Here is a 16,498-nt window from a genome sequence, read left to right as displayed (position 1 = left end):
TACATCAAACTTGAGCTGATTTAAAAATCACAATGCAACAAAACAGTTTGTTTTTTTCTAGCATTCTATTTTTTCTATTATTCTTTCTTCATAGTGTGGGGAAAGCTGAGGGGGGTGGAGAACCAATAAACGTAGTGAGACTAAAGAAGGGCAAACAAGGGTAAACTCTGGGCGAGTATATGCGCGCTCAGTCACGTCTGACTCTTTGCAACTCTATGGACTGTAGCCCGTAAGTCTCCTCTGTCCATGGAATTTTCCAGGCAAGAATACTGGAGTGGGTTGCCATTTCCTTCTCCAGGGGATCTTCCTGGTCCAGGGATGAAACCACGTCTCTTGCTCCTGCATTGGCAAAAGGACTCTTTACCACTGCACCACCTGGGAAGCCCAAACTTTGGGTAAACAAGAGTGAAAAATGGCAAGGGAGTGGAGGGAACACTAAATAAATTAATCATCTTGAATCTCAGGGAAAAAGATCGAAGTCCCATGCCTTATTGCTGCTCAATCTCCAGCAACTAGCATAATGAATAAAACAAAATAAACACTCAGTAAAAATTTGACAAATGAATGGTAAAGACATTACAAGAGTTAAGATCAGGCAGCAACAGGAGAGATGGAAGGGAAAGTGCTGCTTAACTTCACACTTTATGAAACCTAATTAAGACATTTTGGGGAAAAAAGGCAAAAACATTTCAGCAAGGAATGAGGGGATTTAACTGGAGACTTTGAAGCTACAGATTGCTACCTTTTTAACTAAGATTGGTTTATTTGCAGAACTTAAGCTCCTAAACACATCTACATTTCTTCACTCTTATTGTCAAAAAACAGTAATAAAACCATTCCCTTTATGGATCACTGCCTTGTCGTGGCGAAGGGGCGGTTTGTATAATTCAATGAAGCTATGAGCCATGCTATGCAGAGTCAGCCAAGATAGACGGATCATGGTAGAGAGTTCTCACACAGAAGAACTGTAGAAAAAAGGTCTTGATGACCCAGATAACCATGATGGTGTGATCACACCTAGAGCCAGACATCCTGGAGTGTGAAGTCAAGTGGGCCTTCAGTTCAGTTCAGTTCAGTCGCTCAGTCGTGTCCGACTCTTTGCGACCCCATGAATCAAAGCACGCCAGGCCTCCCTGTCCTTCACCAACTCCCGGAGTTCACTCAAACTCATGTCCATCGAGTCGGTGATGCCATCCAGCCATCTCATTCTCTGTCGTCCCCGTCTCCTCCCGCCCCCAATCCCTCCCAGAATCAGACTCCTTTCCAGTGAGTCAACTCTTCGCATGAGGTGGCCAAAGTATTAGTTTCAGCTTTAGCATCAGTCTTTCCAATGAACACCCAGGAGCATCAATACAAGTAAAGCTAGTGGAGGTGACAGAATTCCAGCTGAGTTATTTAAAATACTAAAAGATGATGCTATTAAAGTGCTGCACTGAATATGTGAGCAAATTTGGAAAACTCAGCAGTGGTCACAGGACTGCAAAAGGTCAGTTTTCATCCCAGTTCCAAAGAAGTACAGGGCTAAAGAACGTTCAAACTACCAGACAACTGCACTCACTTCCCACGGTAAGATTATGCTCAAAATCCTTCAAGCTAGGCTTCAGCAGTACTTGAATCATGAATGTCCAGGTGTACAAGCTGGGTTTAGAAAAAGGCAGAGGAGCCAGAGATCAAATTGTCAACATTTGCTGGATCATAGAGAAAGCAAGGGAATTCCAGGAAAACATTCGCTTCATTGACTATATGAAAGTCTTTGACTGTGTGAATCACAACAAATTGTAAAATTCTTAAAGAGATGGAATACCAGACCATCTTACCTGTCTCCAGGGAAACCTGTATGCAGGTCAAGTAGCAAAGTGAGAACCTTACATGCAACAACTGACTGGTTCAAAACTGGGAAAGGAGTAGGACAAGGCTGTATACTGTCACCCTGTTTATTTAAATGCAGAGTATGTCATGCGAAATGCTGGGCTGGATGAGTTACAAGCTGGAATCAAGATTGCCAGGAGAAATATCAATAACCTCAGATAATGCAAATAATACCACTCCAATGGCAAAGCAAAGAAGAATTAAAGAGCCTCTTGATGAGGGTGAAGGAGAGTGAAAAAACTGGCTTAAAAATCAACATTCAAAAGACTAAAGTCATGGCATCCGGTTCCTTCACTTTATGGCAAACAGATGGGGGAAAGTGGGAGCAGTGACAGATTATTTCTCTTCTAGAGCTCCAAAATCACTGTGGATGAAATCACTGCCACCACGACACTAGAAGACGCTTGCTTCCTGGGAGGAGGACTACGGCAAACCTAACCCACACATTAAAAAGCAAAGATGCCACTTTACTGACAAAGCTATGGTTTTCCAGCAGTCACGCACAGGTGTGAGAACCGGACCATGAGGAAGGCTGACCACCGAAGAACTGAGGCTTTCGAATTGTGGTGCGGGTGAAGACTCTGGAGAGTCACTTGGACAGCATGGGGATCAAACCAGTCAATCCTAAAGGAGATCAACCCTGAATACCAATCGGAAGGCCTGATGCTGAAGCTCCAACACTTGGGCCACCTGATGCGAACAGCTAACTCACTGGAAAAGACCCTGATGCTGAAAAAAGACCAAAGGCAAAAGGAGAAGATGAGATGGTTGGATAGCATCACTGATCCAATAGACATGAACGCAGACAAACTCTGGGAAATGGTGAGGGAGAGGAAAGACTGGTGTGCTGCAGTCGATGGGGTCGCAAGAAGGTGGGAACGACTTAGTGACTGAACAACAATAAAACCACAGTTCATCTGCGAAAACATCCAACAATTCTACACACACACATACTCATATATGCCATCCATTTCCTGGCTCTCTTTAAATAAATGATGTGACATACACGAAGACAGGTCAGAGACAATACTGGGTAAAAAGAACAAACTCAAACATAGCAAACAAATATTTTTAGTTAGAAAGCAAACTTCATGCTCCACAGAGGTCTATGAAAATAAAATGCCCTCACAAAACAAAAATCTACAGCCCTTTTACAAAAATGTAATTCCAACACAAATCCAAAAGTTTTAATGGGAGAAGTATCCAGTTCTACCTTGAATAATTGAGTTCTGTATGTAATGAAACAGGATATAAAATACAATCCTATTTTAAGTTGGAAAAGATTTTTAAAGTTTCAGATAAAATGTACTTTATAAATGTAATGATAAATGGATTTTCATCCATCCCAGTATATTCTTTAGTATCACTTCATCTCAGAGAACTAAACAAGTCTTCACAGTACTCTGCTGCAATTTAAAAAGGGTATCAAAACCTTCCACACAATGTGTTATTTTAGCTATTTTTTATATAAAGAAATATGCAGACTTCCTAGATATATGTTCTGTGGAGAAATATTATGTCAGTTAAAACCTCCTTTTCACAAAAGTGCCAGCTTGAGGAGGTTTTCACTGGCCAAGGAGGATAATTTGAGTAAGACAATGTCTGCAAGCAATTGAAACAGTGAATTTAAAAAAAAAAAAGCCATAAGTACACAGTGATACAAAAGGATAAAAAAAGTTTGTTTTTTTAACTCAGAACAGCAGTGGAGGTTGCCAGGGCACCAAAAATTACTCTAAAAACTGATAAAGGAAACAAATTAAATATTTATCCTGGCATCCTGGCATGAAAGTATTCCATGATAACCAAACAGCCCTAATGGATGGCCCAAAGTTCTATATGAAAAGAATTACAGCTAATAAATTCAACAGGAATGAAAGAAAAGCATCATTTTACAAACCTTAATGAAATAACTGATTCATGCAAGTATCATTAATGCATGCTTTTAAAAATGTTATATAAAAAGTTAATGGGGACCTTTCCAAAGACAGTGTCTGGCTTTTGCCCATGTGCCCAATGACCAACCTCAGGATTATTAAAAGTGGGAAAACCAGAACTAAACCTCCCCTGGTTTAACATTAAGTATCCCATACTACCATCAAGTACTCTTGCTCAAAAAAATGAGATCAGAATCTAATTAACCTTCTCTAGATATAATTTCTAGGATACGGGACAAATGACAGAGTAAGTAAAACAAAAAAACTACTGATCAAATTCTGTCTGTGGGACACTACAGAGGCAACTCACATGGTACTTTCAACAAGTCAAGGTGTACTCAACAGTGGAGAAGGGCAGGGAGACTCTAAACTTCAAGACACTCCAAAGACAAAACCAAATACACTGTGTAGACATGGCCTCAATAGTGACTCAAACCAACCAACTGTAAAATTCAAACAAATTTTGAAAACAATTGGAAAACTTTTTTAAAGGACTAGATATTAGAACTTAAGAAATTATTCTTCTTTTAGGTGAGATACTGACATGGTAATTACATATGGAAATATTCTTTCTTTGATATAACCTCAAGTATTTAAAATCACATCTCAGATATACTTTAAACAAGAGTGAGAGATTAAACCATGGCAAAATAGTAGTGGCTACACTGTTATTAAAGCTGGATTATAGTGAGATGAAGGTTCGTGACATATTTTCTCTATTTCTGCAAAGACTTCAAACTTTTTGTACTAATTAATAAATCACTCTCAAAAACTGCTCAATACATATAATTGACAAGTTTATTATCAAGAAATTTCAGGTTTTTTAAAAGACTGCATTGGCTTTACAAGACTGAAAGATGATCATCCAGGACAGGACAAACATAAACAAGGATAATTAAAATATTAAATACTATCTAAATTTAAAGACCCTGATTCAAATTGCTAATTATAATCTTTGTGTCTTGTTAGAAGCAGCTGTACAGTTACGCTTCACGAAATTCACCTCACCAACTTATGAAGACTACAAAGCCTCACTACAAACTCAATTATATAAATTTACAGTAATCAATGAGTTTTTGCAGTTAATCATGCACTATCACAGAAAGTCCCAAATCTTCTATACAGGGATTTGTTTCTTTAAAATGTATCTCAAGCATCTTTTAAAGTGCGAGCTACAAGTATGCTATATTCTTAAAGAAAAAGGCTTCCAAAGGAAGTATGAGACAGCGATACGACACTGTCGAGTGGTTATAGAACTAACCGAAGAATCCCAGCAGCACCCTGCTAACTCTGTTTTAGTGTGGCAGTCTTCTCCTTCATAGTTGACGTCTCAGCTCTTCCTACACTACCAGCCGAACATGTATTCCATTGCTTTGGATACAAGACTTTCATCTTTTTTTGGTGTTTGTCTGTCAGAAATCACCTATCAAAAAAAACACACATACGTAAAATTGTATGGTTATGGTTTTAGTGTCAGAGTCCATTCTAGAGTTAACAGCTAATTTTAAAGTACCAAACACTAAAATGGATTTGTAGCACTAAATTGTATATTTAAAGATTAAAACACAGGCTTAGTTAGAAGATCCGTATGCTTTTAAGAATGGCAAAATTATACTCCTTTGGCAAAGCAAAGTGCATCTGCTGCCCAATTAGTAAAATGAACAAACACCGAAGCTACAGGAGATGAGGACTTTAAAATGATGATTTTAAAAAAAAACAACTAAAAGGAAAAATTAAGCCAGTTCTAGAACGATCCCCAAATTTCAAGGGAAGTCCAACTGCTCTACTAACGTGTCTTATTTGCTGTCTTAGGACTTGTGTCTGTAGCTGGGCAAGTTTAGAACTCCTGGCTAATTAAGCAGGAGACAATTATATACTGAATGAGAGCATAATATTTCTAGTATTCGTCAATAAACATAATGAACTTTTCCTTTAAGCTTTTTGAAATGATAAGTTTTGAAATGGGAGTTGGGCAATGTTCTCTTTTGATCACCAAAACTACTTCCAATCCAAGGTTCTTCATTTATGATACCATCAGATTTAGTTATCAACTAACAGAGTTTTAACATTCTCTCGCACCAGAGATGTCCACAAGAAACTTTATATATACAAACATAACTTAGAAAAAACTAAAATAAGAAATCTCAAAATGTTTTTTAAAATGACAAAGATTGTTTCTGAAAATTCAAGATAAATTTCCACTGGGAAAAACTTTAATTTGTAAAATAGAAAATTTAAAAACACAAAGTTTATTGGTTTCATCAAGGTAATCAACTTCAATAGGAAATATTTTAGTTGCATACAAATCAACCCAATGAAAAAGTTAAACAAACACACTATGCACTGCACCCTTTAGAGTATGTTCTTTCATCCAATCCTTAAAATACCTGATAGTCACTAGTAGAAGCTTTGTATGCTGTAGCAAGAGGTCTCATAGTAGAAATCCGAGGAGTACTTCCAGGTTGGGTTGGGGTACCTAAGGTTTTGATTGGTGGTGTGAAGGCAAGAGATGGAGATGATAAAGCACACCTGTCACTGTTTTCCATGACGCTCTGGAGAAATAAAGAACTTCTGTTTATTAATATAATACATCTTATCCACTATTACGTCCAAAGAAAACATCAGTAAAAGAAGCATACTTTATTTGATCTAATTCACCTTTCAAATAATTTTAGACTTGATAAAACAATACCTGCTTCTTAGCTAGCATATGAGATCTAATGCTCAAATAGAAATCTCACTTGAATGACCTCAAATACCTACTATCAACTCTCAAGAATAAGACTCTCCTAACACTATGGAAAATCAGTAAGAAAGACAAGAGAATTTTGGGGGAAGTTGAGGTGGGTAGGGAATCAAAGTCCAGTGCTATTTTATACCTGGTAACCCCAAATTTTCCTCTAGCCTCTACGATGATCTGTTACAGCACAATGTAATAATTACACAACTACTCAGCAATCCTAGATTATGGTAACAGGACCCATGTCTAATTCATGCACTGATGTATATATAAAAGTATCAAGCACAGTGCCTGGTAGGTAGAAGTTCACATATATTAAAGAATGATCATGATTTTACAAGCCACAAAGAAAAGTTTAAAGTGTACTCAGTTTATTTAAAAGTATATAAATATATGTCTGTGTGTGTATATGTGAGAGTCACTCAGTCATGTCCAACTCAGTGCAACTCCATGGACTGTAGCCCACCAACCTCCTCTGTCCATGGAATTCTCCAGGCAAGAATACAAGAGTGGGTAGCCTTTCCCTTCTCCAGGGGGATCTTCCTGACCCAGAGATTGAACCTGGATCTCCTGCACTGCAGACAGATTCTTTACTATCTGAGCCACAAGGGAAGCCCCATATAAACATATAGTATTATTTAAATATTTTAAAACAGAAATGACTAATAAAAAAGCTTCACCTGACAACAGCCAAGACATGGAAGCAACCTAAACGTCCATTGACAGAGGAATGGATAGAGATGTGACATATATATACAATGGAGTATTACTCAGCCATTAAAAATGATGAAATAATGCCATTTGCAGCAACACAGCCAGCCTTTGAGATTGTCATACTAAGTAAGTCACATAGAGAAACATAAATATCATATGGTATCACCTATAAATGAAATTTTAAAAGATACAAATGAACTTAGAAAACAGAAAGATACTCACAGACTTAGATAATCAACTTAATGGTAGCCAGGATAAGGATGGGCAGAAAGGATAGTTACAGGGACTGACATGGACACACTGATATATTTAAAATGGACAATCAAAACGGACGGACCTACTATGTAACACAGGGAACTCTGCTCAATATTATGTAACAATTTAAATGTGGAAAGAATTTGAAAAAGAACAAATACATGTACATGTATAACTGAATCACTATCACAATATTGTTAATCAACTATATTTCAATATAAAACAAAAAGTCAGGAACTTCCCTGGTGGTTCAGTGGCTACACTCTGCACTGCCAACGCAGAAGACTCAGGTTCAATCTCTGGTCAGACAACTAGATCCCACATGCTGCAACCAAGACTTGGCACAGTCAAATAAATAAAGACATTTTTTTAGGAAGTTTTAAAAAATATATATGTAAATAAATCTGATATTCCATTAAAAAAAAAAAGCTTCAGTCTTTCAAAAGGTAACCCTCAGTTACCATTCATATGGAATATTTCATTCTGAAATAGCACCACTCCTTTAATGTACTTGGATCTGACGGTGCTTTGCATAAAAAAGGGAACGGGTTAAAAGTTAAAAGACCTAGAATGTAGGCCTCACCTTAACAACCCTGGGTAAGTTACCTAAGACCTCTTGACCTCTTTACCTATAGAGTGAAGGGGTTAGGATATACTATGTCTAGAGTATTGTGACTAAATATCTTTGACTTATCATAAAAGAGTGCTATAACATCATCCCTCACACTTTTAAAAACTAAGCAAAAGCAGCACAGTGACACGCCACCAATGTTAGTGCTCAGCTCTGTGTTCCTCACATAAATTAAGCTGTGTTCCTTACATCAGCAATAACTTACTTTATCTATACATGGTTTTACACCAATCATGATAGATTCTCCAAAAATTCTTCCATCTTTGCTTAAGGCCTTCCGGGCCTGCAGTTTAGATTGATAACGAATATGCATCCAATTTCCTGTGTTAGACATCTGCAAAAAATGAAGTTTTCTCTTAAATTAAAATATAAAGTATATAAAATTCAAATTCTCTACTAGAAAACAGAAACATACAAAAATAAATCTGCTTCTACTTTTTATCTGATGCCCTGTAAAAAGCTGTATACTAGAATTCAACAAAAATTCTATTTAAACAATTCACTAATTCTTAAATCTCTTATATAAAGAATATGTGGGCAAATATTCTCTAAAAGCAAAGTAATTCTCAAAAGATAACTGTTTCTTACAAAAAGGTCTTATCCACACTTGCTATGAAATTTTTTAAAACTGTATTCATCGATCTGATTTTTTTGTAGGAGTTAAAAAAGTCAATCTCTAGCAATAAAAATAAGATTTGTTATTTATAATTTATTGTGCAAGGTAATTTAAAGAAATAAAAAAAGCTCTCTGAAAAACTAAAGAAACTCTAAGAACTCAAAGTCAGAAATATCCTTTTGTTTAACCCAACAAGCTCAAATTGGAAAACTTGGCATAATCTTTTTTAAGAGACTGTTAACTATTTTTAAAAGGGGGGAAGCCTGAAACTCTCACTTATTTCTCTATCTCTTTTTATCAAATACTATGCAACTTCCAGCCTGTCAGATATATCCTCTGAAAACTTTTAAAAAAGAAAAAAAAACTTTAAGACATTCAGCAGCAAATTCACAGGTTATCTTTCCTCAGCTTAAATCTTGAACTGAAAAGAATTAAGACTTACCACATGTTTTAAGATATTCCCATATTGTGCAAATTGTAATAATATATAGGAAGCAGATGCCTGAGGAAACCTGGGGAAAAAAAAAACTTGCCCAATCAACTTCAATAATGATGAATGCAAATTAACTTACAAGCGTTTCAAGATAAACTCCCCCCAGTTTACATTAATAAGAGACCCTTAATCATTCTGCTTTCCTCTATTATTAGTCAAATCTATTCATTTGCCCATCACCCAAAAGAAAATTATGTTAAAATTAGTTCTGACTCAGTCACTTTTTTCCATCTCCAAATTCCACCCCTGAAATTTCTAAAATTCAAGTCACAGTTCTGCATGTAAATATTTTACGTGGGCATGTGTATGTGCAGACGTGCTTGTGGCGGGGGTGGGAGGGGGTGGAGATCTACCACTATGGTTATTAAAGAGCAAAGAACTTTACATTATACAGAGTCATATCGACATACACTGAGCACCACCTGAAAATTCAAAAATGTGTTCCTGAAACAAAAACTCAGAACCACAATTAATGGTAAACAATCAATTAAAAAGACGGCTACCAAAATTTTAAATGACCTTATCTCTGTATGGAAAACTCTAAGTGATTTTTACTTTCTTCTTCATAAAGCGCTGAATGTCTTGACTATCACAATGAGATATAACTTTTGATAGTTCAAATAATAAAGCTATTTTCAACTTAAAAATCTGGAGTTTCCTTAACCAATAACTTCAGTTATCTGGACCTTGAATTAGAAACTTAAAGGAAAAAATGTGAGTCACAAAAATAAATAAGAAACTTCACATATTAAAATCTATGTGACTAAAATACTGCATTCAAGATTGGAAATTTATTTCATGTTTTGTAAGTTTGGATATAAGGTTTCTAACTCCAAAGAAAACAACAAAAAAGTCGGGGTGACTGCAAAGCAGGACTAAAAAATATCAAAACCAGAGAGAGAAATAATGTTTGCACTTGAGGGAGGCACTTGAGAAATAAAACATAAATCTAAGAGTCTAGGAGCACTCTGAGGAGAAACAATCCAATATCCTGTCAAAGAATCACCCTACTCCAGAGGGAGGGGATATATGTATACTTGTGGCTGATTCACCTTGTACGGCAGAGACAAACATGACACTGGTCAACTTTTTAAACTTTTAAAAATCATTACACTAAAACAATAAATGCTATTTCATGATGACCCTGAGTCAGAAGAAAAAGTCAAATAATCAAAGGAAGAACATTTATAATGTATTTTAGCTGTACTTTTTAGCTGTACTTCCCTATAAATAATCAAAAGATGATATTTTATCCCTTAGAAGAAAATGTTTTCTTTCTTGCAATTAAACTCATAAGCAGGGTTACTAAAATGTAAAACCAACAGAAAATATATGGGTGGGAAAGGATAAGTCTTAAAAATGAAGGACTAACAGAAGTATAATACTTCAATTAATTAATCCATCTACTGAGGAAGCTTAAAAGTGTCACCATTACTACTAAACTTCAAAAACACATTTAAGTGGACAGATAGATCCAAAACACACAGACAAGCCCTTCATGAGAAAATACAAAAATTTAAACACAAACACACACACACAAAAAAAAAGCAGCAGCAGCCAGCCCAATGGCGATGGACACAGGGCTGAGTGTGGGCTTTCTGGAGAACAAGGAAAAGCAGTGACCCTGCTTTTTACCTAAACAGAATCAGCAACAACTCTCTCTGGAAGGTGACACACAAAAAAAGATGGCAGGAACTACCTGGCAAGGAGAAAAACTGCAACTGTTGGGGAAGAGGTAGGAAGAACTTCACTATACACATCCCTCTGAATTTAAATAAATTGAATAAAGTACACTAATACTTACTGTGTGCACTGTTCTTCCTTCAAGCTCATATGTTTTTGTATTTTTCACCCCAAAACTAAGCATAGTAAGGTCCAGCAACAGTATGACATCACACTTTCAGAAACGAACCTTATGTAGTACTGTATAAACAATCACAGCCTGAAAATAAAAAACCTGGGTTTTTGCTAGATATAAGTCTCTGAGTAAATCACTTAATCTGTCTACCTCTTCAGTTTTTCATCTGTGAGTGATGGAATACCATTTCTAAGATGCCTGAAAGTACTTTTTTTGGATCTAAAAACCTATTCAAATGCATCTAGGACTGTCATGTACAGTTTCTATTAATGTTCGATATTCTATAGCTGCTGCTGCTGCTGCTAAGTCACTTCAGTCGTGTCCGACTCTGTGTGACCCCATAGATGGAAGCCCACCAGGCTCCCTCATCCCTGGGATTCTCTAGGCAAGAACACTGGAGTGGGCTGCCATTTCCTTCTCCAATGTGTGAAAGTGAAAAGTGAAAGTGAAGTCGCTCAGTCGTGTCCGACCCTTAGCGACCCCATGGACTGCAGCCTACCAGGTTCCTCCATCCATGGGATTTTCTAGGCAAGAGTACTGGAGTGGCTTGCCAGTGCCTTCTCCGATTCTATAGCTAGTAAGTACCAATCCTGTGACATAGTATGCATATATATACAATTCAACTTGTTAGTTCAAAACTGGTAAAGTCCAATATAAGCACAGACACAGTTCCAACAAAGGAAGAGGCTTCCTAAGTCTAGTGGTGCAACCCTCTCCCAATATTCAGCAAATGTGCTGAAGAGAAAATAATTTAAGAAAAGGCAAACAGAAAAATGATGGAAAAGCTATTAAATATCAAAATGTAATATACATGCTGAAATGTCCAGGGCTTCCCTTGTGGCTCAGCTGGTAAAGAACCTGCCTGCAATGTGGGAGACCTGGGTTCATTCTCTGGGTTGGGAAGATCCCCCAGAAGGGAAAGAAATGTCGAGAAGAAATGTCAAGGTTATATATACTGATGTCTGCAACTTAACCTGAAATGTACCAACAATAACAAAAAAAATGAATTTAGGTGAATCTACGTGGATAAATGAGTGTCTGCTGTGCAACTATTTTAGTTTTTTTAAATGTATTTGATAATATTCATTAGAAAACATTGTTGCTTTAAAGGTAAATTATCTAGAAACCTTACCCGAATACAGTCACCCAAGTGTCATCAAGGTGATCTTCAGATGTCAGAGAATCTCCTTGAGTATAAAAAGGATCCAACTGGGCAGGAGATAATGTTGTCTTTCGGGGTTGACCAATGTTTGCTGGACTAAACATACTTTGCCCTATATTAGTATATTTAGTAAGTTAGTTACCAATATAAACATCTTGGTTTATTTTAAATGAAAGCTTTAGTTTTAAATGGAAAAGTATATTAAAAGTTGGCAATTCCATAAATAATTCAAAATATACACTGTAACCAAATCATAATTACATACTACTATTCAATGACTTCCCTGGTGGCTCAGACGGTAAAGCGTCTGCCTACAATGTGGGAGACCTGGGTTCGATCCCTAGGTCGGGATCCCCTGGAGAAGGAAATGGCAACCCACTCCAGTACTCTTGCCTGGAAAATCCCATGGACAGAGGAGCACGGTAGGCTACAGTCCATGGGGTTGCAAAGAGTCGGACATGACTGAGCGACTTCACTTCACATACAATGAGAGGAAACCATTAAAATTTGAGTGTAACTTACGACTTTGCAAATTTATCTTTATTACAAATTTCTAAATGTTTTATTAATTTCCAGTTAAACCTACACCAGAAGGATCTCCAGTCAACCTAAAGGACTTCTGTTGGATTCATCTTCCAAACCCGCCACTTTCATTATGGCACCTCTGCCTTAAAAATATTCAATTACTTCTCATTAGACACTACAAAATCCAAATGCCTTGGTCTCCACAATATCAGTTCAGTTCAGTTCAGTCGCTCAGTCATGTCCGACTCTGCGACCCCATGAAGGAGGCACGCCAGGCCTCCCTGTCCATCACCAACTCCCGAAGTCCACCCAAACCCATGTCCATTGTGTCAATGATGCCATCCAGCCATCTCATCCTCTGTCATCCCCTTCTCCTCCTGTCTTCAATCTTTCCCAGCATCAGGGTCTTTTCTAATGAGTCAGCTCTTCGCATCAGGTGGCCAAAGTATTGGAGTTTCAGCTTCAACATCAGTCCTTCCAATGAACACCCAGGACTGATCTCCTTTAGGATGGACTGGCTGGATCTCCTTGCAGTCCAAGGGACTCTCAAGAGTCTTCTCCAACACCACAGTTCAAAAACATTAATATACTTCCAACCTTATTTTTCCAGTGTGCCCCTAAACAGTACTACCCTAGTCCCTAAGATGTGAATGCAGTTTTCTCTTATTCAGGATAGTTCTATCTGAAATGTCTGATTCTATTTTTTCTTTTCTTAACCTTCAACAACTACAATTAATGAGAGCTTCACGTCCAACATGTCAAGCTAAACACTTTATGTGTTCATTTTATCTCAGAAGCTCTGTCCTACTGAGACCACATATTTCTGAGAAGCAGAGACTTTAAATGTACACTAAGGATCATTCCAGGTATTAAAGATACAAAAAGAGACCAAGTTAGACAAAAGGGAGAAAAAAAGTCTCTAACAGAGCTTAAATTCTCATGGAAGAGAGAAAAGTAAATACCTAGTATGTTAGAAAACAAAACCCTTTAAGAAAAAAAATCATAATGCAGAGGAATGATAAGGAATACATATGCAGACAGGAGTTACTATCTAAAATACATAAAGAACTCATACAATTCAACAGCAAAAAACAAACAAAACAAAACAAATCCAATAAAAAAAAAATGGAAAGAGGAACTCAAAAGACATTTTCCCAAAGACATACAAATGTCCACAGGTACAAAGAAAGATGCTCAATATCGCTAATCATTAGGAAAATGCAAATCAAAACCAGAATGAGTTATCTCATGGCTATTCATCAATGGCTATCATTTAAAAAAAAAAAAAAAAAACAAGAGCCAAGGGTTGGTAAGGATTTGGAGAAAAGGGAATCCTTATACACTGCTGGTGGGAATCTAAGTTGGTACACACACTATGAAAAACAGTATAGAGGGTTCTCAAAAAAATTAAAAATAGAGCTACATATGATCCAGCAATCCCACTTCTGAGCCTATAGCCCAAGAAAATGAAAACAGGATCTCAGATATCCACACTCCCAAGTTCACTGAGGCACTATTCACAACAGCCGAGCTATGGATACAAAATAAAGGTCCACCAGCAGACAGATGGATAAAGATGAGCTGCGTAAGCCCAACGGAGCGCCAGTCAACCTGCCATTTGTGACAATACGGATGGATCTGGAGCGCATGACATTCAAGACAGTAAGGGAAAGAAGTCAGACCAATGCTGTATCACCTCATTTATATGCAGAGTGTAATAAAGCAGAACTCACAGGAGTGGCTACCAGGCACTTGGGGATTGGGTATAAGGGGAATCATTCTGGTCAAAGGGTACAGTTGAATAAGCTCCAGGGATTTAAGTACAGCATGCTGATTATCACTAATAATACCAGATTACATACTTAAAAGCTGCTAAGAGAGAATTTTCTCACCACAAAAAAGAAAAATGGTAATTAAGTAATATGATGAAAAGTGTCAGCAAACACTAGGATCATTTTGTAATATATCAGTGAAGTAAATCAGCCCACAGTATACAATTTAAACTTGACTGTCAATTATAGCTCAATAATTCTGTAATGTTGGTTTCCCTCATATTATATCCATAAATTAACCTGTAACAGTAGACTCATACGTTACTTCAAGAATCAAATGGGACATTAGATAAATAAGAACTCACAATAGTTAACTATTTTAACAAGATATAACTTCAATACTATGAATGATGCACTTCGTATAATTATTATTTTGCATCAACAGCACAAATATATTCAGAGTCAAATCTAAAATAAAAGACTTCCCAGAATGATCTCCATTCTCTTGCCACCAAGCAGCATCAAACCAAAACTACATCCTCAACAGAATTACAAGTCAAAGGCATCAATAAAGTAAAAACTGCAATGTAACAAAGTGATTCTAACTAAAGAGGAAAAATATGATCATTTACAAATTTGAAAGTTCTTAATCCTTTATGCCGCACAACTTGAATTTCCTTACTTCATCTGGACTCAAGTTTAGATACCAGAATCAATCTAATTTAACACAATATAGCCTTTCCTTCCGGAGAAGGCAATGGCAAGCCACTCCAGTACTATTGCCTAGAAAATCCCATGGACGGAGGAGCGACTTCACTTTCACTTTTCACTTTCACACATTGGAGAAGGAAATGGCAACCCACTCTAGTGTTTTTGCCTGGAGAATCCCAGGGACAGGAGAGACTGGTGGGCTTCCGTCTATGGGGTCACACAGAGTTGGACACGACTGAAGTGACTTAGCAGCAGCAGCCTTTCCTTAAGAAAAAAAATAATTTCAGATCACTTCAGATCTGCAAGGTTAATTAAGAAATCTATTTAATTCAGAACACTATCCTAGACCCTACTAGAAAATAAGATGCTCAAAACCAATTTTTTTTTTATGTTCAGTCATCAAGAAATTGGGCTAAAAACAATTTAGCAACCAGACATTTCACAAAAAAATATTTAAATATTTTTACAACAGTAATCAAGCAAAAGAAGGTATGGAACAGTTACTAACTCTAGAGAAAACAAAAGGATATCCAAGAAGGACATGGAATTCTAGTATATTACATGGTTCAGTCTACAGATGCATCTAATTTTAAAATTAAATTTGTGCTTAAGAGAGACAATACAAAGTAAATAACTTAATGTTAAACGGCACAGGATGCTATAATACATTTGGCCACTTTTCTTTTTCCTAGCAATTTCTCTTTTCTTCATCACAGAAGTATTTAATAGGTATAAAATATTTCTAAAATAAACTTGATTTAAAATGAAACATCCTACTTTAATAACTAAGCCAATCAACTTATCAACTTTCCTGCTAGGAAATACGGAGAAGCACACAAAACATAACCTTAAATAAGTTTAGTTCTTACTACAAAGACATGCCTTTAACACAATAAAAGAGATAGTAAAAAGGCATTTAGTATAAAATCTAAAGGCAATTCAAAAATTTTATGTCCTGTATTACCATTACGAACGTACAATTTAGCTTTGCTGTATCATGTAATAACCTTCAAGGAAGAAATTAAATGAAGGATCAAAATAAGACAACCATTATGACCTTTAAAAATAAAACAAATCAAAATTAAGTCTCAAATAAATAAGCAATCTAATTTCTGACCCATCAACTACTCTGAAAAACATAAACCACTTATACACAATCTAAAACTATTTACATAACTTTAGCATAATTGCCCCCCACCTTGTTAATGTTTCATTGGT

General features: G+C 36.5%; 1 protein-coding gene across 1 annotated transcript in view; it reads right to left on the bottom strand.

The window, feature by feature from the left end:
• Nucleotides 1-4,583: 4,583 nt before the first annotated feature.
• The window catches only part of NUP35 (nucleoporin 35), a 34,662-nt gene continuing 22,747 nt past the window's right edge, over nt 4,584-16,498 (bottom strand). Inside the window, exons 5-9 of the mRNA XM_055397472.2 lie at nt 12,243-12,384; nt 9,202-9,271; nt 8,349-8,477; nt 6,191-6,355; nt 4,584-5,226 (exon numbers count right to left, since the gene is read on the bottom strand). Coding sequence (XP_055253447.1) covers nt 5,149-5,226; nt 6,191-6,355; nt 8,349-8,477; nt 9,202-9,271; nt 12,243-12,384 — 584 coding nt within the window. The 3' untranslated portion in view covers nt 4,584-5,148. The remainder of the gene's footprint in view (nt 5,227-6,190; nt 6,356-8,348; nt 8,478-9,201; nt 9,272-12,242; nt 12,385-16,498) is intronic.

The sequence above is a fragment of the Moschus berezovskii genome, chromosome 2, assembly GCF_049115385.1.
Source record: "Moschus berezovskii isolate FMDL1 chromosome 2, NW_MosBer_1.0, whole genome shotgun sequence".
Lineage (NCBI taxonomy): Eukaryota > Metazoa > Chordata > Mammalia > Artiodactyla > Moschidae > Moschus > Moschus berezovskii.
Note: the sequence above shows the minus strand (reverse complement) of the source record. Positions and strands in the feature narration are given on the sequence as shown.